This window comes from Lissotriton helveticus, chromosome 3_1, assembly GCF_964261635.1.
Source record: "Lissotriton helveticus chromosome 3_1, aLisHel1.1, whole genome shotgun sequence".
NCBI classification, from domain to species: Eukaryota; Metazoa; Chordata; class Amphibia; order Caudata; family Salamandridae; genus Lissotriton; species Lissotriton helveticus.
In genome coordinates, this window is record NC_136061.1 from 543,439,684 (window position 1) to 543,464,039 (window position 24,356).

Consider the following 24,356-nt stretch of genomic DNA (forward strand, 5'->3'; position numbering starts at 1 on the left):
CACCTTTCTGATTCATGGGAGACCTGAGATTTGGCGGTAGTCTAATTACTTTCCTGTGTTTTAACTGCGCTTTGTTAGAAAAGGAGCGATAACTGCTTTCGTACTGTCTGGCAGACAGGGGCCCGAGTGAGAAGGTAAGTTACTAGAGTGACAAAAGAAGTAATGCAGAGTGTAAGAAACTTTATTCTGCAAATGTCTGTTGATGGTGCAGACTGTTTGAGAGAGGGCTATATATTTGTGGCATCTTCCTCTTAGACGGGGTCAACTCCTCAAGAAGCAGGGCCTCAGGAGATTCTTAGAGGGATCTAATGACCACACGGGATAACAGAATGGGATGTTTACCTGAAGAAACTTGATTTGGTCTGAAAAAAGTAGTTAATTTGTCTCAAAATGCATGTAAGGGACATAGGACCTGAATATGTATTGGCAGCATGCATACTCTGTCACGATGGTGACGACGTATCCCTTCCGCCAATGCAATGGTCTGCCCACTATATTAAGATGCGAGAGGACCATATTTTGGTAACAGCGGACACTACTCTGTTTCTGCTGAGGACAAACTTCTTCGACCCCTACACAGAGTAAGGCCTTTCGGAGAAATAGCTATATGCCTGTCCGCCCAATTTAGATTGGCGGACATATAGCCATTTTTACTGCCTGTAACCACCAAAAAACTAGTGTGGTAAGGGGCTGTTTAAAAACAATGCCCCCCGGCCATGGGAGACCTCTCCCGTGGTGAGGGGAGCATTGTGGGGGGGGTTATGGGGGGGGTGGGGGTCTTCAAAAACAAAAACCCAGTTTGCGTTTTGTTTTTGATATTAAAGTTAACGTTGAAACTCTCCTGTGCAGCTTTATCATGTTTGACAGAGCTAGCCGGAAAAGTTTCAATACATTGGCAGGAACTTCATTGACGGCAATTCTATGAGTGAAATGTCCAATGAGCTGACCGACATTTCAAAATGTTGCAGGCAGGTACTCCGTCAGGATGTCAGGGTAAATTACTTCATCGCCCTGACGGAGAACCAACCATTTTACCAAGATCAAAATCAGCCTCTTGGTGGGTGATAGAGTGGAGAAATGGGTGGTTGTAAATCCTGGAGAGTTCTTTTGAGACATTACCAGCTCCACCTATTTGCAACTGGTTTAGATTTTGTCCTTCAAAGTAATGCAAATTTGCAGTCCCAATGGTAGACAGGTGTTGCCTGCTGTTCAGTCCAAAGATTTTCTAGCTTTGGTCCTCATTGTTTTCTGCCAGAGGCTGTCCATGTACCATTAGTTCAGTGAATTCAAGCATTACCGGTTGCAGGGTACATACGACCATTGCTTAATGGCTGTGTGTAACACAACCTGAATAGAAAGTGATATATATCGTCAGAAAGGTGGAAATGTACAATTGCATGGTGGCCAATAGTATATTTGTAGTAATTTGCAATGGAAAATGCAGAGGTGTCTCAGGAATTTAGTGAGAACATAGTCTTTGCAAGCCTTCTATTCACAAGGCTCCATCTGTGCCTCACGCTCATGCATTTCATGATTTTAAGAGTGAAATGAAAACAAATTGAATGTTTTTGTGAATGAAGAGAAGGGTTCAGCAAAATGAGTTTCCAGCATGCATTCTGAAAACCAAAAAACTGCTGACGCAGTGACAAAGTGGTGACAGCTGCACGCTAGGCGCAGTGACTTATCCCTAGTATCTGCTGCTAGAGACGAATGGGACTTTGAGAAAGCATCAAAAATGTCATTACATTCCACTCTGCCTGCGGTGCTTCTCAAAATAAGAAAACCTCCCTCATATGCAGTAATGACCCTCCAGGTGTAATCAAATTACAGCTACTAGAACTGAAATATGTCGGCAAGCTTCTGCTACCAGCGTACATTTTGGGATGTATAAAATGTGGTCGGCTTAAACAGGAACAGAGCAAGGAATTCCAATGATTCACACAAAATATAATGTTGCCTCCTGGAGAGAGAGCTCGGTAGAGACCGGGAGAGGCCAGTTTTTCAGGTCTTTTGCAGTTATTCAGTAAAACCACTAGGTGGCACAATAAGATAATTCTCTTCTAACTGTAGAAGAAATCTAGAATATGGTCTACAAAGGATTTATCAGGAGCTCCCTTCCTTTCAAAGAGGGGAGTTCATACAGCTATGGTAATACTGCCTGGTAATAGGCCCCCAGTCCATGTTTTGTGTAGACAGGTTTCGGTGAACTATTTGCTCAATCATGACAATAGTGTCTCTGGGTATTCTTCTGCCCAAAACATGTATGTACCTCCTGATGTATTTCGAATGGTTCTATCCTGAAGTCATTTCTTTCTCTCCTGCCTTCATCTCTCATCACAGGGACATCATTTTCACCCACGGCCTGAATAAAAAAGACAATATCAATCGGTGATGATGTACAAGTGTATGCGACTGACACTATATTGTATTTATTTACCTATAATAAACCTTCATATCAAGGACCAGTTTTCCAGCTTTCCGTGCATTTTAGTCCGTATACAAACAACTTACCGTTGCCCATTTAAGTTTCATGTCATTTATCACACACTAGAAGACAGTAAAACCTTTGTGAGGAATTGAAATAGCTCAAAACGGCCTCCCTCATTAAATCAAGCAACATCTTCCTCAGCGGCGATCACAAATCCCCCACAATCGATCTATCCCTATTTCTACAGGACAACCTCCTCCAGAAATGTTGTCAACCCTGTCCTTCACATAAAAGTTGCCAACAGATGCATCAAATCTGAGAATACAGTAAAGGTCGACTGATCAGACCATTTCCTCACCCCCTTCTCTTTCCACTCCTTGATAATTTACAAGAATGGGCAACTTATAAACCCTAACATGGATGAGGAACTTGAGAGACCCAGACAGACTCATGCTTGCCTCAGAAGTGCAATAGGTTCTGCTTCATATTCCCCTAGTAGAAGGAGCTGATGAGCAGAAAGGTCAATACAACAAAAGTAAAACAGGGATTAATAGCAGGTTAGCACATAGACGCCTAACAGTCAGCAAGTCCAAATCAGCATGCTTGTTTACGAAAGAACTAAACAAAAGCAGGAATATGCTGGGAGCCCCTGAACTAGCCTGGGATCAAAAATCCTGGTCAGTAAATTTGATTCAACTCTGAGATGAGGAAAACAAATATAAAAAACTAATCTTCACAGCTAACTCATCCAATTTACGTGGGGAATTGGCCAATTAAAGGATACACTCTAAAAACGTCTTTAAAATTGTGAAACAAGCCTAGCTACCTAATTTCTAAGCATAAGCAATGCATCAAAAGAGGCGTGTGCTAGTTGCTTCATAGAATAATGGAAGATCGAAATCTCTCGCTCACACCCAAATTAACAGGGTCAAACGATATTACCCTAAAACTCAAACTCACCTGGACTAAGTTCAAAGACGTCACCCAGTCTGAACTGATCAAAACAATTGCCAAAGCTAAACATTCACCTCACTTCTCTGAACCAGTTCCTATAATGCTCCTTAAGGAAATCGCAACATCTCGGACACTCACTACTGTACGCACCTGATCTGCATCTCATTTTTATCAGGGAAAGCTCATACTGCTTCAAAATGGGCCAATTGCTTCCCTGATAAAAAAGAAAGGAAGGAAAAAAAACTGATCTAATATTACAGATCATCCAACAAAAGTCTATAGCACAACAAACAATAAGTAATGTTAAAATTATCGCATTCTATAGTCAGAAATTGTATTAGAAATACTGGTTTGACATACAAAAGGTTATTACTTTTGTATTTTTGTAACTCGACTGTCCTAGTATAGAAATAAAAATAGAATCAAATTTGGGAATACACATATGATCATAACATGTCCAATGCACTTTACAAAGAGGAAATATGGATATTAACAATATGTAGTTGGGAGGGTCCATGGTGGGAGTTGTTGGGGAGGGCGGGGGGGTTGTTATGTTTCTCTGTTATTCGCGACGACATTGGATGAGCATTGCAGATTTCCCGTACGGCGGGGTACTACGCAGTATATCACGGAGGACTGAACTGATTATGTACGGATATTGATATCCGTTGCTAAACTGCACAGACAGTTATTGCCAATGTCATTTGATGGGGAGAAAGGCAAAAACCGCGACTGATGTATGTATATGATATCATGAAACCGCTATGTTTCTTTTGTGCAGACAAGAATAAAGAGTTTAAAAAAAAATGTATATATATGTTGTTTAATCCGAGCACTTGTACCAGCTCGAACTCTTCCCAGACGTGGATTTCAGATCCCAGGGATTTTATCCCTTATCAGGGGGCTCCTTGCTTATTTTGCATATACCTGTGTTGGCTGTTCTACAGCTTCCCCTAACTGGGCAAAGTCTTATAGAGTTGTATACTGTCCTAGCTCAAGCACATCAGTGAGAAGATAATCTACTTGATGAGATGCAATCAGGCTTTTGATTGGGTTACCACACAGAGTCAGCTGCTCGTAGAAGATGCTCTCAGTATCTTTGGCCAAATAACTCATGCCTCCTTATCCTCCTGAATCGCTCGGCTGTCTTTGACACAATAAATCTTCTTTCTCCTCACAATCCTTAAGGAGAGAGAGGAGCTGAAGGCTCAGTCCTTAGATGGCTCTCTTCAAACCTGGAGAATCATAACCAATGTGCAAAAAGTGGTCAGTCTTCCCTCCCACCTTACAGCTTTCCAACAGGATGTTGGCTCTATTCTCTCTCCAGCACTCTTCTACCTCTACATGGAGCCACGAGACTCCATTCTGAGCAGCTCTAACATGTGTCTACTTCTGCACTGATACGCTGCGCTATCTGAAAACCTCCTCCTCTGAAGATGTACAGCACATAGCCAATATCCTTAAAGATATTTAAACCTGGATGCTGCATCATTACATCAAATTCAACCCGCAAAAAAATGAGTTTCTCATACTTTTTCCACTGTCCAGCACTGACCCGATTCAACCATGGTTCAGCCAACTCTCGGTACAAGCTGCAAACCCTCAGTTGTGTAGCCTACACAATCACTGGACAAATACCAGGACAGAAACCTCAATCTCTAAACACATTTATGCAACGAGAAAAGAGACACAGTTCTAACGAAGATTGCACCATAGAATCAAACCTTTTATCCCTGACTGATTTTAAACTAAAATCTCAATTGCTTGTCTTACCAAAGGTTGACTACAGAAACTCCTTGTTTGTAGGCATTCCAAATCTGCCTTTAACTCCTATCACAGCAACCCTCCATGCAGATGCAAGATTTGCCATACACACTAATAAAATGTCATCAAATATTGCAGATCACCTCTTAAATAATGGGAACACACAACAAGAAGACGAAAATGGCTCCCTTTAAAAATAGGAAGAATCTTCAAACGTTCCTGCATCATTAATAAATTATTAAATCAGGCCTATTGCAGTTATTCAGTAAAACCACTAGATGGCACAGTAGGATCATTCTCCAAGAACCGTTGAAGAATTCCACAGTATGTCCTGCATGAGATTTATCAGGTTTCTCTTGCTTTAAAAAAATGGGAGTTCACGCAATCTTTGGAATACTGGTAATCGGGGTCCCCTATAGCCTTTGTTTTTCGTGGACAGATTTCCGTGACCTATTTGCTCCACCATGCCAATAGTGTCTCTGAGGGTTATGTACCTGTGGATGCACATTGAGTGGCTCTCGCCTGAAATAATTTCTTTGTCTCCTGCCTTCATAGGCCATCATAAGGAGTTCATGGTTAATCACAACCTGAATAAAAAAGACAATATCAAGAAGGTAATGATGCAAAATTGTATGGTGGTTGACATTATATATTGTATTTATTAGCAGTGAAAAATAATTTTGACAAGTCATGCTGTCTAACAGAAATAGATGCAGCGCATATTGATTTGTCCATTGGTGGCTCATAAACTGATGGGCCGGGGCAGGTGGCACTAGCGTTTTAAGCAGCACAGACACAGGTAGTTCATTGACTTTTAGACATTGACAAATTAAGAAGGGCTCTCTTGTGGGCACAGAGTCAATCTATCCGGCATCGAATTTTACTAATGTGGAGCAGGGTTCTAGTAGATGCCAGGTGCTGCTTTTCTGGTTGCTCAGACTAGCAGTATGTTCTAGATTAGGGATGCTGGAGTTTGTCTCTAAATTGATGTCAATGGGGAGGTGATGTGAAATGCCACCACTGATGTCATCAATGATGTCATTTGGAGGTCCTCCCTGATATTATGTCTGAGGTTATGAGCAGTGGATTAGGAGTGAGTTATGGTTTGCTCAGCTAACCATCAATAGACAATTTCTGTGTTTTTAGGTTTTGTCAATAAAGTATTTGGTGAGTCTGAAACCTTTTACTGCTTTCCTTTTTTGCCTGATTATTTCTGCTTGCACTGTACACCAGAGAACTATTTTATCACTGCTGTTCGCGGATCCCTGATCACTTTATGCAGATGAGTAATAAGGATAAAGGTGGCAATATTACCTTAATGAGTTATTAGTTTTCTAGAAAAACATAACAGAAATAATTAAGTATGCGAATGTGGTTTTAGTAGGTTCCTCAGTAGGCCGGCATAAAGGTATTCCCCAGAAACCTGACTCAGAAGTTATGGGTGAGCCAGACTTCGTGGGGCCTGTCAAAATGTTTTCAAAATGTGATCGCCCACATTCAACAGTTGCTTTAGAAAGTGTGTCTTTTTATTGTCTTCTTGAGTAAGTACGGGCTTTTCTTTAATTCCATGAAGGGGTGGTGCGGCCATCACAGAGCAGTGTTGTTTTTTTCAATTTAGGGCCTTCAAAGGCGGGCAGGGTGGATAGCATTTGGGCACCCAAATTCACTACGCCAAAACCATATTACCCTACAACTGAAATCCACCTGGAGCAACTTCGCCCGGTCCAAACTGATCAAAACAATCACAAAAGCTAAACATTCACCTCACTTCTCTGAACCAGTTCCTACAGCGCGCCTTAAGGAAATCAGCACCTCTGCCACTCACTACTGCACAAACCTGATCTGCGCCTCGTTTTCACAAGGGAACGCTCATGTTGCTTCAAAATGGGCCACTGCTGTTCTGATAAAAAAGAAAGGAATGGATCAAACCTGGATCCAACCGATTTAAGAACTACAGGCCGTTCTACAGCGTCCCCCGACTGGGCAAAGCCTGCCAGAGCTGCATCCCGTCCCAGCTCCAAATTAATCTCTTTGATGAGATGCAATCTGGCTTTGGACTGGTTTGCCACACAGAGAAGATGCTCTGGAGAAGTGGATTGTGTTTTTTCTGCGTCTTTGCGGCAATAGTGAGATAAGAGACCCTCTGGACTCCTGTCTTTCGCAGGTATGGAGTACCTTAACACACTCTCGTCTAAGAAGGACATTTGGTGGTGTAGATTTGGGAGCCAACACGTCCTAGGGAAGACGCTGCTGACCTTGCGTTAAAACATAATCACCTTAGGTGAACTCCATGCCATTTCCCCAAACTTCTCCTGGAACTATATGTGGGAAACTGAAGCAGGGGAGGAGAGAGACCCTGATATCAGACACATTTCCAACCCTGTTACTCTTATGACCGCCCGTACATCTTTAGGTATGTATAATACTAAAGACCTCAAGAAAGCACTTACTAATTCAGAGGCTGCTGCTTCTAAACTATGCAGCACTGGCGGTATGAGTAACACGTGCCCTGTATGCTATGGACGTGTTTCGGGTCTTGACACATATAAGGTGTGGAATCCAGCCCCAGCCGGACTCCAAAGAAGGCATCCATTCATGATTCTCCGCACTACTAGAAGGAGTAGCCAAGGTGCATGCAGAAATCTACTCAGCTGTTTTGAGTGGCCAACAGCCAGACCACAACTATGTACTCAGATAATGCACCCCGTTTTGAGAAGAAAACGAATTCAACTAGAGAGAACTTAAAATGTTATGGTTTCCAACAGAAATAAATCATTCTATTAACCAGTGTTTACGTCAGCACTTTTCTTTGCAGTCTTCTTGCGATTCATAAATACGGATATGCTTCGTAAGAAATGAAAAGCTGACGCAAGTATTCCCAGACACCTATAGTGCCCACACCGCCAGCGCTCGCTCCACTCTGCGCACATTAACACTTATATACCAAGGAAAACTCACGAGACATATTTGTGGGAAAGCACTGTTGCAGGTTTATTTCGTACAACAGGTAGCATAGGTGGGTCATCTTACAGGCGATCCAATGCGGCAGCCCCTCGCTGACCCGCATGCCTAAGGAGCCATCTTGCACGGCGAGTCGATGCTCAGACGGTGCAGTAAATTACCATTTTATTTCGTTACACCCCGCCCTCCCTGTCAGGGCGGAGCGATGAGGCACACCCCCGGTCGGTTCAGGCCCCCCGACTGCCCGAAGGACTAACGGGGCGCCAACGCTGTTTCCTGGAACCTCTTCGGCTTCAGGTTCTTGGCTCAGGCACCCTTACTGTGCCAGGCAGAGGTATTTAGACTGTATCCTTCTGCCGCAGAGGTACCCCTACAGTCCATCTGCTTCCAGATCGCCCTGTGACTCCGCCTGCAACACAAAACATGACCATTAACAAATTCACAACTTTTGCCCGCCGCTCTGCAGCTGGGTCAGGGTTCAGGGTGGGATCAGCGCAGCGCCTAGGGACCCAGGCGCGGGAAAAGAGGCAGAGCATAGTTGCTGGGCCTGATTTATACTTGCAGGAACGCCCCTTTCCCCAGGCGAGCCCTCCCTATTGGCTGTTGGCGAGGAGGGCGGCTCAAAGGGGATGACGCGCTACGAGCTCTGCTCGCCCGTCGTGTGGGACTAGGGCGCTGTCCCGCCCATGCTCCCCTGCGTGTCGCGCGGCAGCGGCATTCTGTTTATTGTCAGGCGACAGCGCCTCTGCGCCCAGTCTGCACTGTCGGACTGGCTCACTTCCACTTGTATTCCGCATTTTTTAGACCCCATCACTGGAAGTTATAAAGGCCGTCAGATCTATCCCATACGCCATACCACAGTCTGGCTCAGGTTCCTGGAGGGGTTCCATCGTCTCTTCGCTCTGTAAAGTCAGCCTCCGGGTCGGAGAGGTGGTAAAATACTTCCAGGTGAATTAAAGGTCACTTCCTGCAGATGGTGGCACATTCTAGCTCTCTTAGCTCAGTAAGGAACTCAGACAGGCCAACAGCGTCATTCAAGCCCCCAAAATAACTTCCAAAATGTTTAATCAAACGGCTCTTGTAATTACTTAAACACATCGAGTAGACGTCCGTGTGCCCACAGTCCTTTATGACAGGAAGAACACAAATTAATTGTTTTGCATTGGGTTATTTTTTCTGGATATTGAGTTTGGAGGTTTATGGATCGTTTAACTAGAAATGGAGCATACACACATACTGCATAACCCGGGACTTCGCTCTTTCCTTCAAAAGATGGCTGTTTGTTGTTTCAGTGGATGTAGAGATGGTACAGGCAGCGCAGTCTCGGTGCATGCCTCCCAGTACCTGATGCTACCTCAAATACCCTCAAGAACGCCCACCGGGCTTAGCCCAGCTCCATGAACACAGCTAAGGAGACACTCGCCTTCTCATTTACGCCAAGCTGTCCTCTGTGTAGCTGGCGCCCCCTCCACTTCACGGATCTAGTTCTCCTGGCGGATGCTTCTCAGCCTGGACCCTATAACAAGGGGATGTACGACGGTACAACGCGTGGTATTACCACGCGTACCGTTACAACGCGTTTTTTACAACGCAAGTCTTTACCACGACTTGCGCTGTAGGGGTGCTGGACTTAGGATAGTTAAATTTACAATTCCAACACCAGCCTACGTACAGTAGGGAAGGTGTTGGAATAGTAAATCTAATATTCCTTGTCCTTGAGCGCCCTCCAGCGCAAGTCGTGGTTACGGCTTGCGTTGTAAAAGACGCGTCGTAAAAGTACTGCGGGGTAACATCCGCGTTGTAAAGGATGTTCCCCATAACAAGGGGACTTGCAGAGGGCCCTTGCGCTTGGAAGACCACACACAGCTATTAGGGAAAAGTACACCAGAGGTTATAGGGGGTTGGTCTGTTTTCCAGCTCCATTCCAAGAGGCGGTAAGTAAGTGACCCATCATTCTATGCAGTGCTGGCATCCTCTCAGGAGAGGGAATGTTTAAAAGCGCACTTCAAGAAGGAGATTCCTATCTAGGGCTAGCACAGCGCGGAAATGAGTGCAGTTTCTGTGTAACACCCTTGTAGCCTGGAGAAAGGAATTAGTGACCTCCAGAAAAGCTGCCATCCAGGTAAGTATAGGCGTGCATCCATGAGTTTCGACATGTGCTGCACCGGTCACCGTGCATTTAGTAGTGTATACTCCAACGACTGACCTAAGGCCAAATGAAAGAACATACGACTGGATATGGGAATCTTAACACAAAAATCTCAGGTGATCGCAGGGAAGGGGTGGCCAGGTCTCCCAGAAAGTGAATCTAGGGGGACCCATTGAACTGGTATTCTTTCACAACAGGGTTTCATCCTCTGAGATCCTGAATTAGTTCTATTTTTCTGAAAGAAAAAAACATGAGCCTGATCATTTCTGCTACAGGAGTCTTACTCGGAAAGCAGCCATTTCTGTGAGCTGACACAGCGGGAGACGAAGCATAATGGTGAGGCATTATCGTCGCTCATCACTTCGGGCCATCAGCCACCTTCGATTACCATCACTCGCACAGGACTGTGAGCGACAGCCTCCCACTGGTGGTGACAAACGAGGAGGCTCCAGTCAGGGCCATCATGCTTCATGTTCTTGGCATTGAAGCCGAAAAGATAAGACCTTCTGAAGAGAGGACATGCCTACTATTTGTGACTTGGCTTCGAATACATAACGCATTTATCTTAAGTGCGTAGTCTTCTCCGAAAGCCCTAAAAGGCATGCCCAGAACCGAGTCATCCACGCTGTGTGTTGGCTTGCAGTTCGCTCTGTAACAACCAGCAACAATTCGACAGCGTTTCTAGAATACATGTTATTACACATTCATGTGGCTTTGTTTCTTTGATATGATAATGAAGAAGAGCAGGTACACGTTTCGCTAGAAATAGCCAAGATCTGTTACAAGGCATTCTAAGTACATGTGTATGCCTAGGGTAGATGTCTTCTAGCTATCACATGTACTGTCTGTTGCGCAGTACTGCAGCGTGTCTCCCTGGATTCTGGGGGATGGGGGGGGGGGAGATGCAGAGACCTCTGTCTGGTACATGTTGGCACAAAGCCTAGGTTAAAGCAGGTTTAGGCATTGAATCAGGGGGTGGTTTGCCCCAGCCCACTCTCCTTTATCTGGAATCAGGTCAAGAAAGTGAGTCCTATAGTTATAGGTGTAGCCCCCATTTCTAAACAACGTATATTCCCGCTTCTCACATCTAAGCCTGTACTTTCTAGTCCAAAAATGCTAAGTTAACAGATATTCTACCAGAGACAATCATTCCACTTGAGTGAACCATGACAGAGGAAACAGTTGCCTTTACATCATTTCCCATGCTTCCAGGGTCCATCAGATCAAGGCCACTAGACAGACATAGGGTTGCCTTTTTGTACTTTAAAGTTACATGTAAAATGTAGGCAAAACAACATACCTACATTAGGTTTTTGGTAATTACCAGATATGTAAAAAAAGGACCCGCACAAAAAAGTATACTCCAAAATGTAAGGATAAATAAGTAAATTTTGATCCTTTGTTTAGACATCCTACATTAAAAAAAGCCAAAGCAGCTTTAATAATGAACAAACAACCAACAAAAAGAGACATTTAGTGGGACATACCCAAGTGTTCTCTGCCGACCTACTGATAGAAACCCTTTCTGTTCTTCCTGGAAAAAGTAATTCCATAATTTCCAGCCTCCATATATCCCTGACCAGGCCTCCACCGTGAGACTGCTGCAACTCTCCAATGAACAAAAAACACCCTTTTGCTGCTGTACTCGTCTCCGGTTTACGCAGGGCTTCATATTAAACACCATTTTCTCCTCTGTTCGGGAGTCTGGCAATAGATGGAGAAGATTTAGCAACCCTTCCCCAAGCTCCTGTGCTAAATGGCGTTGAGACATCCAGTGAGATCAGCCCCCAGCTCCACGCAGGCAACAGTCGGGTTCTTCTGGACCAAGCTTCAAGACTTGAACACACAAGAAAACACCAAATACTGGGACATTCATATGATATCTTGTGAGACTCAGAGTGGACATCTTTAGTGTGACCCTTCCTACCTAAAGTCACAAGAGGCTGAGGAAATTCTTTTGAATAATGCAAAGTAACAAAGTGAGACTACACTGATCTTATGTAATGAACGGGTTCTATGTGACCTTAACTTACAACTGCCCTTAAATAACGTGAAACAAACCTCTTATGTAGTGGGGAAAACAAAGTTATTTCGAACAACACTATTCTTATGTCAAGCACTCTGTCACCAACTGATTCTTATCCAAATGTCTGGGGCTCCAAGCAATGAGTATTCCTTCCCCCAGTAACAAGGCCATATTCATAGTAATTTGTTCTAATCGGGAACCCGATCGTGGTCATTTGTGATAACTGCAGAAGGAATCTGTTTACAACTGACTTACTGTGTCACCCACAAAGTCCAGACTTTCAATGAAACACTGAAACTCTTCAGAGAACAAAGTACAATCACTGTAGGGGGGACATTGCACCTCTCAAAGTTTGGAGGCAAAGCCCGGAAGTTTGCTTCATTGTATTAGACTAAGTACAGAGAAACACTGGGCACTGCAGCCAGTTGCTCAAGGACTTAGCATCATAATGAGTCAAACTGGTATTATGGGGAGAGGAGTTGGCCTAACGGCTAGGGCGGTCGACCTCGAATCTGGGGAACTGGGTTTGTGTCTCGGCAAGGACGCGCAACATCCTGTGATTGTGTGCAAATCACTTAATCTCCCAGTGCCTAACAAAAATGAATGTGTCCTCATGTAATGCAACTGATGCTCGTGTAAAGCTGTCTAATACCAAATACCTTTGGGCCAAGTTTGCGCGATATAACACTCAGTAAAACATTTTTTATACATTTGCCAATTCCTCCTTGGCACAGTCAAATAAGGTCTCATCTATAGGACTATCCTGCTTGTTTGTATCCCACACTCCCTCGACATGGTCTCAGAAGATAAGACCTACATCAGTGAAGATACATTGCATGTGAAATCCTCCTTAAGTTCCAATCAAGAAGCAGTAAAAAGAACCTAGACACCTGGAAACAAGAATCAGATTCCCAGCATGAAATCTTCCCACCTAGAGACCGAAAAATGGTCACTGATAGAGTGAATGTATTTCCTCCAGACACCTGGATACCACAAAACGAAAAAGAAATGGGAATACATGTAACTCAAAGGGGGCTCACCTAGGTCACCAATTCATGCTCCGCCAAAGAGATGTCCCCACTAGAAATACACAATCAGCAACAACACTTCATTATTTAGAGTGGAAATCCAGTTCAAGGATTGAGGTAATAGCTCATATTGTACCCTTCATCTAGTCCAGGGGTCTCTAATCTTTTCTGTAATAGGAGCTACTTAAGTTCGATGAAAATCCTCCCAATCCACTAATATTATTAGAGATGTAATAGTAACCACATTAGACACGATTTCTTTAGTGGTGACAGTATTCAAGACTACTACCAGCCGTAGTCGCCTCAGTGCCTCAGGCACAGTTTTCAACAGTAAAATAAAATTGCTTTGTCAATGTGGAATGCCCCTACTTGGGTAATGGATCACAGCTATAGCTGTAACTCCCCTAACACCAAGCTAATATCAGTAACAAGTCTCTATGATACAGTTTGATTTTTAGCACCAAATATCGGCTTTAAATATATTTTGAATGTTCAACCAATTTTCTCCAAACATTAGCTCATGAGTTCTGAAAATACCACAATTACCGTCTAAAAAACATGCTTTTTAATTTTGGTATATATATATATATATATATATATATATATATATATATATATATATATATATATATATATATATATATATATATATTAATTCCACCAAGCAAAAGCTTCTAATTTAGTTCAATGGAGGACACAGCAGACCTACTTATAAGTAGCTGGAGAGTTACCATTCAGGTTATGAACAACTCACTGTAGAAGCCTGATCTAGTCACTCCATCGCCATCATCAGCATTTTGATGGTCAAGACCTTGCTATATTTAACAACACTTAATAAAAATCTACCTTTGTCATAAACTGGCTGTAGTAGGGAATCCTGTGCCTACTTTCTTCTCCTGAAACCTTTGGCCATTAAAAAAAACTTTAGGACTGAGCAGGTCATGGTAACACCTCCCATCATCGATGCCCCCTTTTCAATGGTTCATTCCGATATACCCGAAAAACACACGCAGAACATACTGGATTATAACAAATCAGGAAATTACTATGATTCTTTCATCCACAGATCTTTCCAATGCAAATATTTAGACAAGAGAACAACTACATAACTTTGCAAACACTTTGAGCTTAATTTGGAGGTTAGCAGCTGGGTTTTCTTCCTGTGAGTAGTGTTGTGTAGCGTGCAAAGTCCCACAATTGGTGGAGTGCTGCTGCCACTGTATACGTGCTTGTTGTAAGAATGGGCAATGACACAGACAGTACATATTTCTTGGTTTTTCGAAACAGTTTCAAATGACTATTAGACAGTTTTACACTCAATCACAGGGGCTTGCTTAATTTTTAGAGAATACATAATGGAAGGTAAGCAACACTCCTGGATGGAGGTAGATTACTGGTTGATTCTGGGACATGCACAGAGCGGGATAAAATGAGCTTCCTATTAATTTCTGACCATTTTGTAGCCACACTCACATTTATGAACCCCTTCCACCCTGCATGCTTTTTCCAGGACCTTCTTTGCCTAAGATGCAATTTAATCATCAATGCGTTCTTCAATTTCATGATAGCTGCTGCACAAAACCATGCAAGGGGAAGCATCGGGTGATGCACTGTATTAGCTGACAAGCTGAAAATGTGCGCAGAGCAGCTAGTGATGTCACAACTAACACCACAATCACAAATTACTAATGACAGCTGGGGATGCCTGGCAATCTCCCCTGAGCCTGGCAAGGACAGCAAAGCCTGACATCATGGTCATTTGATTTTCCCTGGTTCTGTTTCCACTGATTCTTTTAATCCATTTCACAGCACTACTGCTTGATTCTTCAAAGATGAAATGTATTCTGGGGTCTATTTACAGAGATAATGACGGGTACTATTCGTCACACTCCGAGAAGGCCAAGTAGTATGCAGCGTCTTCCAGACGTTGCTCAACACCGGGTTCCACAAGCGTCCAAGATGGAGGAGTCCTGATGCTGGTTACTTTTTCTACAGCAGGTTATTTATGAAATCTGCCAGTTGGTTCAATTCTTTGATAGGCAACACAAAGGTATGTTTGAGACTTCATCCATGTCTAGATCATGGTCAAGAATGTTCCCATGCTATTTACCCTTCTTAGTCAAAGTACACCACTGCAATTGCAGTGAAGGTATTTTATCAGCAGCAAGTTGAAAGCTAGTGACAAAAACAGTCTTAATAATGTTTTTTTTTCACAGAGCTCGATACAGATAAAAGTAAATAAGGTAACTCTGTATTATTTATTTAGGGAACTGGCAGAGTGAAAATGTGCACCCTTTTTGTAATACCTGTGTTTCGGACTGCAGTAAGATTATGATGCTGCGGGGATTTTAAATTGGTGACCAGCTAATAAAATTAAATGGTTCAGAAAAATGAGATTTCCTTTAGACTGACGCCATTAAAGAAGAGCACGTCTTTCTAGATGATTATTAGTGAATTGAGGTAGTGGTGAAAGCACACAGACCTTTACATTAAATTACATTATCATATTACATAATGGATACGTTTCCTAAGTAATCAACAATTATTCATCACTGTGTTCTCTTAAATATTCTCAGTATAATGACATTGAAAGGGTATTTCATATTCAAGCACACCAGTACTTCCCCTCCAGTTCTAATGTGTGAGGATCACCACAAAAATGTACAGTAGTTGTGAGCTGTGCTATCAGAGATCGCCTTTTCAGGTCTTGGCCCCGTTATATGTCGGCAAATCTCTTCTTTCCAATGCAGAACATATGCTTAGAGAGGGATGTGGGTCAGCACGTTTCTCAAGATGTGATGGCTTTGTTGTCCATCTCATGTGTCTTCTTTTGATTTGACGACGTTACCCCATATTCTTGTGTTTATCATGTCTGGGCGCATTTCAATCTGACAGCATTCTGATTGGATGAGTTGTATCCTTCACCGCTCAGTTCGGAGGACTCTTTTTAGGCCTGCATTAGATGAGTCTTTTTGTTTTTACTAAAACATACATACTTATTAAGAGTTTTCAGGCAGCCCTCTTCATCCATTGGTCTGTTATTGTGTCATTCACATTTCCTTCCACATTACAGCATGTGTCAATGGACGAGCCCACTGCAGCCATTGGCTAACTTCACTATGATTTACTGGATTCGTCCCTTTTGAAACGAGCACATGCACATCCACACACAAAGTAGTTTCATTCAGTGCCAGAGGCTACTAAGGCAATGTGTGCTTTCTGAGACCACATTTTTTTTTGTTGCTTTTAGACAACTTTTTTCTTTTGCTTGGATTGATGGGCCCGACAACTTTGTCAACAAGAAACTTTTGCAAAACCCATAACATACAATGAGAATTGCAAAGCCAAAAGCCTGGCAGCCACTATGAGACATATTGGCTTTTCCCATGGTTTGTTTTATATTGTGTGCAGATATCTGTGGAAGTGCATGTTTTTTTTATGTTCTCTTGCCTATTTGTTTTTCATTCCTCCTTCCGCAGCACTCTTTTAACTTCCCTCCCTAATTCTTATGATGTGCCCTACCTTCCTCCAAGTGTTGCTCTCCTGTCTTTAATATATATATATATATATATATATATATATATATATATATATATATATATATATATATATATATATATATATACATACACAAACTTTCAGGTATATATGTTGTTCTGTCACACATTTTCACTTTTTTTCTTGATTTTAATTATGCACAGGAATGGCAAGTAAAAAGCATTGGTAAAGTTAATATCTCAGCATTTTAGAGCTGAGACCTATTGGCTTTGCTAAAACGAGTTTGTCTGTTAAAATCTTTGCCTTAATGTAGGCACTATAAAAAAAACTGGGATGTCACACTTTACCAAATTGCCATTCATGCAAGTCATAAAATAGCAGGCTTCAACTTCCCAGAACATATTCAGTTGCTGAGAAAATTCAAATAAAAATAAAATAGATACAATGGCATTTAAAAAAATGTGTTTGATACGAGAAAAGAAATTTAGCATTAAGAAACAAAATGACAATTTTTTGTGTGAAATACATGAATAAATTACATCACGAACAAAATTAAGATTTCAAAAATATGTTTAAACAAAGACACAAACACCCAGGGCCAAACAAATTCATAAACAAATTAAAATCTAGGCATGCCCCATTAACTCCATTTCGACTCTGCTAACATCTTTGGCCTCCTACACTGCAGGATCAAGTTGTGAATCTCGGCATTTCACAAGCCATTCACTAAACGCCTTAAACAGCCGGTTCACAACCCCATCTTCACTTCCACCACACATCTTTACCCAAACAAGGTGACAAAATATTTTTTTTAAAGGCACTGTAGGTGCACTCACCTTGATGGCCCACTTGCGCTCTGCATGCCTTCTCCAGGATATTCTTGGCCTGAGAGGCAATTTAATGATCGCTGCATTGCTCGATGTCATGATCGGTTAGATAGCTTCTGCGCAAAACCTTGCACAGGTAACTATCTAGTAGTGATGCACTGCATTCGCTGACCAGGTGTCCTAGGCAGCTAGTGATGTCACCGCTAACACCACTGTGACAAATAACCAATGACAGCTGGGGGTGCCTGGCAACCTCCCCTGAGCCTGGCAAGGGCAGCAAAGCCTGACATCATGCATCTTTTAATCGATTTCACAGCATCACCGCTTGATTCTTCTTTGATTAAATGTATTCTGAGGTTTATATACAGTGATATGGATGCGTACTGTTCATCAGACTCAGAAGGCGAAGTCAGACTCCGAGAAGGCCTGGTAGTGGCCAGCATCTTCCAGAGGTCCCTCAACACGGGCTTCCCCAAGGGTCCAACATGGAGGAGGCCTGTTGCTGGCTACCTTTCCTATAGCAGGTTCTTTTGAAATCCGCCAGCTGACAAAACTCACTGTAAGGCTTAAATTGTAGGTCGTGCACTGCTTATATTGTTAGTATTCTTGCTTTTTAGCGTGCTCCTTAGGAACCACTCCCCGCCTGGAGAGTGATACTGATACGTACATTTGTAGCCGTCCTATAGATAATAGGGCAGTCTCCTCGGGCACTGGTTGTTTGCTGTTTACAATCAGCTTAACTTTAACTTTAAAGTTAAGCTGATTGTAAACAGCAAATAACCAGTGCCCGAGGAGACTGCCCTATTATCTATAGGACGGCTACAAATTTACATAAATCTCACTGTAAGGCAGCACATGGGAATCATTCAAGATGTCACTCATTTCTACATCATGCTATGTTCCCCATATAATCAAAGAACACCACACTAATTGCAGAGAAGGCATTTTATCAGCAGCAAGTTGAAAGTCTCGCAGTCTCATGTTTTACAAAGTTCGATTAACAAAGGTAAATGATGTACAGCTTGTATTATTTATATTTAGGCAACTCGAACAATCGAAAAGCGCACCACTTTTTCAATTCTTGTGTGTCGGCCCTTAGTGGGATTATGATGCTGTGGGGATTTTAAATTGGTGCACTTTTAAAATGAATATGTTTTGGCAGACTCTCCAATCTCTACATTCATGAATAAATCTTTGCAGATAATAAACTGAAATGGTTCAGAAAAATGAGATTTCTTTTTGACTGACGTCATTAAAGAATAGCAAGTTGTGAGTAGTGAGACACTACCAGTACATTGAGGTAGTGGTGAAAGGATTTATACCTTTAGAAGATTACAATATCACCTTACAGAATGGAATCGTTTCCAAAGTACTCAACAAGTATGCATTATTGCGGCCCCTTAAATATGCTTAAAACAATGACTTTGGAAAGGGCACTTTCGATTCAAACACACAAGTTCTTCCCCTCCAATTATAATGTGTAAAGAACACCACATACGTGTACAGTAGTTGCGAGCTGTACTATCAGATATCACCTTTTTAGGTCTCGGCTACAGATAGCTTTAGCCTTTATCTGTCGACAGATCTCTGCATTCCAATGCAGAACATATACTTAGAGAGGGATTTGGGTCAGCACCTTGCTCAAGATTGGAAGGCTTTGTTTGTTGTCTATCACATATATCTTCTCTTGATTTGATGGCTCCCTCCATATTCTTGAGTTCGTCATGGCCAGGAGTATTCCAGGCTGACTGCGTTCTGATTGGTTGAATTGTTTCCTTCACTGCTCACTTGTGAAGAATCTTTTTAGGTCTGACAATAGCTAAGACGTTTTCATTTGACTAACACGTCTTCGTCCGTTGGTCTGTTATTGATTCATTCACATTTTCTTCCATGTTAAGGTATTCAGGATGGGTCAATGGGTGAGCTAAGTTCAGCCATTGGCTAACTTCACTGTGAGTGAGTGCATTCTGCCGTTTTGCTAGGAGCTCACCCACACAAAAAGCAGTTCCCCTCAGTGTCAGAGGCTACTAAGTCAATGTGTGTTTTTGGAGACCAAATAAACATTTTAGCTTTTAGCCCATTATTTTCTTTTGCTTGTATTGATGAGGGCCCAACAGCTTCCTCTGCAACCATATTTGACCTCTCACTGTGCTGGTTCAAATCTTGACTCTATGCATGTCCCAAGCCATTCACCAACCCCCCCCAATGAGTCCTTCGCATTCCTGTCTTCATATCCACCACTCACATTTGCAGTACTAATACTTAAATAATCCCAAAAAAGTTACAGAATACACAAAATGCATTGCAATGTAAAGTCAACTTTTACAAAACCATCAAACTATAAAAACATTACAAAATGTGATTGAGAAATTCAATTTGCCTTCTATGCACATTGGATGTACACTGCTGTTATCTACAACTATTTAAAACTAGCGATCATGCTCTAAAGTGGATAAATGCAGAGAAATGTTCTCTAAAAACAAGGTATTTTAGAAGGTTGTTTCCTTTAAAATGCAGCAATATTAAGAAACATACTCCAAGGAAGATGGTATATTTTTCAAGTGTTTTGTATTACTGGTATTCCTGATGTAATGCTGGAGTTAGATCAAGAGTTAACAGAGAGATACATTAACACAGATTTTCTCTCTCAAAATATTTACTATTGAAATGATATCATATGTACTTCAAACTTTCTACTTTCCTAACTTTGTATTTCATCAAACATGTTTGCATATCTCATTCAAGTTTAATGCATGTTTTTTTGTATACTGGTCACCTGCTTCCGAGCTCCTTAAGTAAGCACGACCTTGGTGTGAGTTGACTGGCCTTCTCAGAGCCTTATTTTCTAAACTGTGCCATTCGTTTTTAATGTTACTGCTGTGATACAATTCACTTGTGCCTATGTGTTTATGTGTTAGAAATTAAAATACTTAAATACTGTAGGATTGAACCTGATTTTCTAAGAGTAAATTGAAGTAGAGAAAAATTTAGCATCAGGAACCATCTTGGGCGTGCCATTCTAAGAGCAGAGAGCGCTCTAGCGTTTGCTGACACTAGACACCTGCTCCCAGCCTGCTTACTTAAGTGTGGCCGTGGTGCAGCCTAAGGCAAACTCATCCGAGCCCAAACAGGACCAGGAACACTGCTCTACAGCTAGGATGTATACTTACTTAATCTGCCTCGCAACTGCACGCCTCCCCTCCCGCTTCACTAGCTAAGTAGCTAGCTGCTCATCATCATTAGACCTAGCCTCAGCAGAGATAAATTGGCCACACTGCAACTTTTTGACCATCCACCCCCACTCAGAGCCTATAGACCAAACCGAGGGGTAGCTCTAGCATCCCCAGGATAATACTAGGCATGTACCCAGCTTTAATTACATTAGGCATGAATCTAGATCCACATGCTTCCGATTTTTTAACCTAAATTGGTGCTCGGTTAGATATTAACTTGACATCTTAAACTTCTTAGTTGATCAGGCTCCCGATGCTATATTTTTAACTGAAACCTGTATCAACGAAGCCTCAGTGCCTGACATTATTATGGCTCTTCCCTCAGAATATCGGATTCCCTGCGTTGATCGCTTAGACAACAAGGGAGGTGACATCACAATAATTTTTAAAGAACAATTTGCATGTAAAATCGACAAACTTATCATCCATGAGTGTGAAGCTCTACTCTTCTCACTGTCCCTTTCTAAGAATGTTACCATGTCCGAAGCCTTAAAGTATCGCTCACCTGGTTTGGCTGATAACTGGAGGTCCAGTATCACCTAAATCCTTTCTCCGTTCATCCTCAAACACGATAATTTTACCATTCTGGGGGATCATAACATCAGCTTTGATAGCACGAGTTGTAAAATCGCCTCCTCTGGGATCGAGGATTTTATGGCCTTGGATATCCAGCTTATCAATAACTATCCCACCCATGAAGATGCACACCTGTTGGATCCTATATTTACTAATCTGAAGGGCATGCAGATGGACCCACCTTCAACTTTGTTGTGGTCTGATCATTTCACAGTCTCTTTCTTCCTTCCATTGGACTCAAGGTCTCGGACTCTAGAGAGTCAGTCAAACTCCACTGGCAAGAGTTGGTCAAAATTCAAAGTTCCTACTCGGAACTCCATTTTAGAAGCTACCATTCCTCTATTGTGCAACTTAATGGAATCAGACACCCTCATCATAGACTTCTGACTCAGATCCTCACTTGTTGCCTTAATCCCCATCTCTAATGGAAAGCATCACAGAACCCTCCCCCGGGTCATATGGTCTAATGACTGCCTGTCATGCAAATGCTTAAAAAGAGAAGGGCGAAAAAAAATAGCAACGAAGATAAACAAAAGTACAAGTCGGCTTTAAAGGACTACCAGAAAATATGTTGTTTTGCCAGAGCCTCGTTCTACTCTGATAAAATAACCTCAGCCCAAAACTTCACTAAAACACTCTTTCAGGTAGTAAAAACACTTTCGGACCCTGCCAATGTTGCTCCAGGTATCCTCGCCTCCACAACTTCAGTGTGATGTGTTATCTAACTTTTTCTTTAAAAAAAGTGGCAGCCATCCAGGCCGCTTTCTTCAACACAGTTGAGGCAAGCATCCACTTAGACAACTCCTGTTGGTCCAAGGCTTTGTTCATATTTCATCCCATCCCAGCTTCCTTCACGCCACTTCTTGTATCCACCAAATCAGGCTCACCACTGGATCCTTGTCCCTCTTCAGTGTTTGGCAAGCTTGCCCATCCTGCCCTGAAGCAATTTATCCAACTGCTGAATACATACCTGGTAGATGGCATCGCTCCCAAGCCCTGGAAACTTGCCCTGGTCACCCCATTGCTGAATAAAGCCTAATCTGGCTCCATTTACTTTGTAAAGTTACAGACCCATATTTCTCCAGCCTACTCTTGCTAAAGTGTTAGAAATTAATTGTGAATCGGAAGCTTGCATCTTACATGGAACTTAATGGCCTACTCTGCCCTTCACAATCAGGTTGTAGAGGAGCCCATAGCACCGACTCGGCCCTCCTCAGTGTTACTGAATACCTGAGGCATAAATTAGATACTGGTGGTGCTGCTTCACTGATCCTCTTTGATCTCAGTGTGGAATATGGCATTGTAAATCACACCACGCTGCTACTAAGAATAGAGAAAATGGGAATACAGGGCACTGCCCTCTCCTGGTTAAGATCCTTCCTACAAGATCGCACCTTTCAGGTTCATACACATATACTTAGATCAACACCTCACCCTTTAGCTTCAGGGGTCCCTCAAGTAAAGGAGCTTCTGTTCAATATGTATGTAAGATAATTAGCAGAAATAGTTGAAAACTGTGGTCTAACACTTTTTTCATATGCAGCCGACACCCAAATTATGCTAACCCGGTCTTCAAAGGATAATCACAGTGCAACAGCCCTTAAAACTGGATGAACGCCAACTCTCTGAAAATACATGGCGACAAGACAGAGTTTATGTTGGTGGGCAATCTCCCCAACCTTTGGAGGCCCTATCTGTGGCCCATGTCTAAGGTTAATACCTCCACTCGAGTACTGGCAGTGAAAAATCTAGGAGTCTGGCTTGATGACAAACTAACCACGAGCCATCACATCAACCAAGTGGCAGCCACTTGCTTAGGCATCCTGAAATGGCTTAGGGAAAGTCTTGCCTGCCTCTCTACTTTAGCCCATGGAACTGTAATCCAGGCTCTGGTTATCTCCAGGCTGTACTGTAGTAATATCCTCTACCTGGGTGTGGTGAATGCTCTACTCAAATGCCTCCAGATAGTACAAAATGCTTGCACACGACTCCTGCTCCAAACCCCCTCAAATTCACTTCTACAGCCAGTATGCTTCTTGACCTGCACTGGCTGTCAATTTAAGGCTTTATGCTACATGCATAAATGGCTATCCTACACCGGACCGCAACATCTCAGATTTTTAGTGTCCTTGTACTCACCCACACGCATGTTGCACTTCAGCCACCTCAAGCTGGCTGTGATTCCTAGAATCAGAAAATCTGATCAAGGATGCCGAGCGTTCTCCTCTCTAGGCACTAAGCTCTGGAACACTCTGCACTGACGCGGAGTGTCACTCGCTCTCAACCTTTTGCAGATTACCTAAAACCTGGCTGTTCCAACTCCATTAATTCTCTTTAAACCTCTTCACTTTCCGGATAGCATTCTGATCTGACACATGTTCTGTGATGAGCCCAGCGCTGTGAAACCTTCCTTAGGTAGCCATGCGCTTTATAAATCACGTATGATAATACTATATCAGACCTGCAGAATACCTTTTTCAACATCTCCATACAGTTTATAGTTTAATCATTTAAAGATTAATAAAAGCATTGTAGCACCCATGTGCTATGACTTTGGTCCATGCAGAAGCATAAGCCAATATGAAAATCAACTGTAAATGTGGTTCAATGCTCACGTGTCCTGCGTGTGATCTCAGAGGCGCAATTCTCGTATATCAGGTCTATACAGACAACACCGAGCTCTCAAAAGATTATTAAGGGGACATGGTGAAAATCACTGACACGATTGATCAGATAAATTATTGTATCTGAATATTTAAAATATCAATTCTTAAATATAGACTCTAAATAATATGACAAAAGAGCATCAGGTTCATTCGATTTAGGTTCTAACAAAGTAAAATTCAACTATGGCAGCTGTTTTTTTGGCCTTGATACTATTTTTACATGTGAAATGTTTCATCTCTGCTACA

At 42.3% G+C, this 24,356-nt stretch overlaps 1 protein-coding gene across 6 annotated transcripts in view; it reads right to left on the reverse strand.

The window, feature by feature from the left end:
* ANKRD44 (ankyrin repeat domain 44) overlaps positions 1-24,356 on the reverse strand; it is a 766,729-nt gene that overhangs the window by 550,508 nt on the left and 191,865 nt on the right. Inside the window, exon 2 of one of the 6 annotated variants that reach the window (XM_078680431.1) lies at positions 5,641-5,733. The exons of the other annotated variants lie outside the window; for them this stretch is intronic. Within the exon in view, the coding sequence (XP_078536557.1) occupies positions 5,641-5,733 (93 nt within the window). The remainder of the gene's footprint in view (positions 1-5,640; positions 5,734-24,356) is intronic. 6 annotated transcript variants of the gene reach the window in all.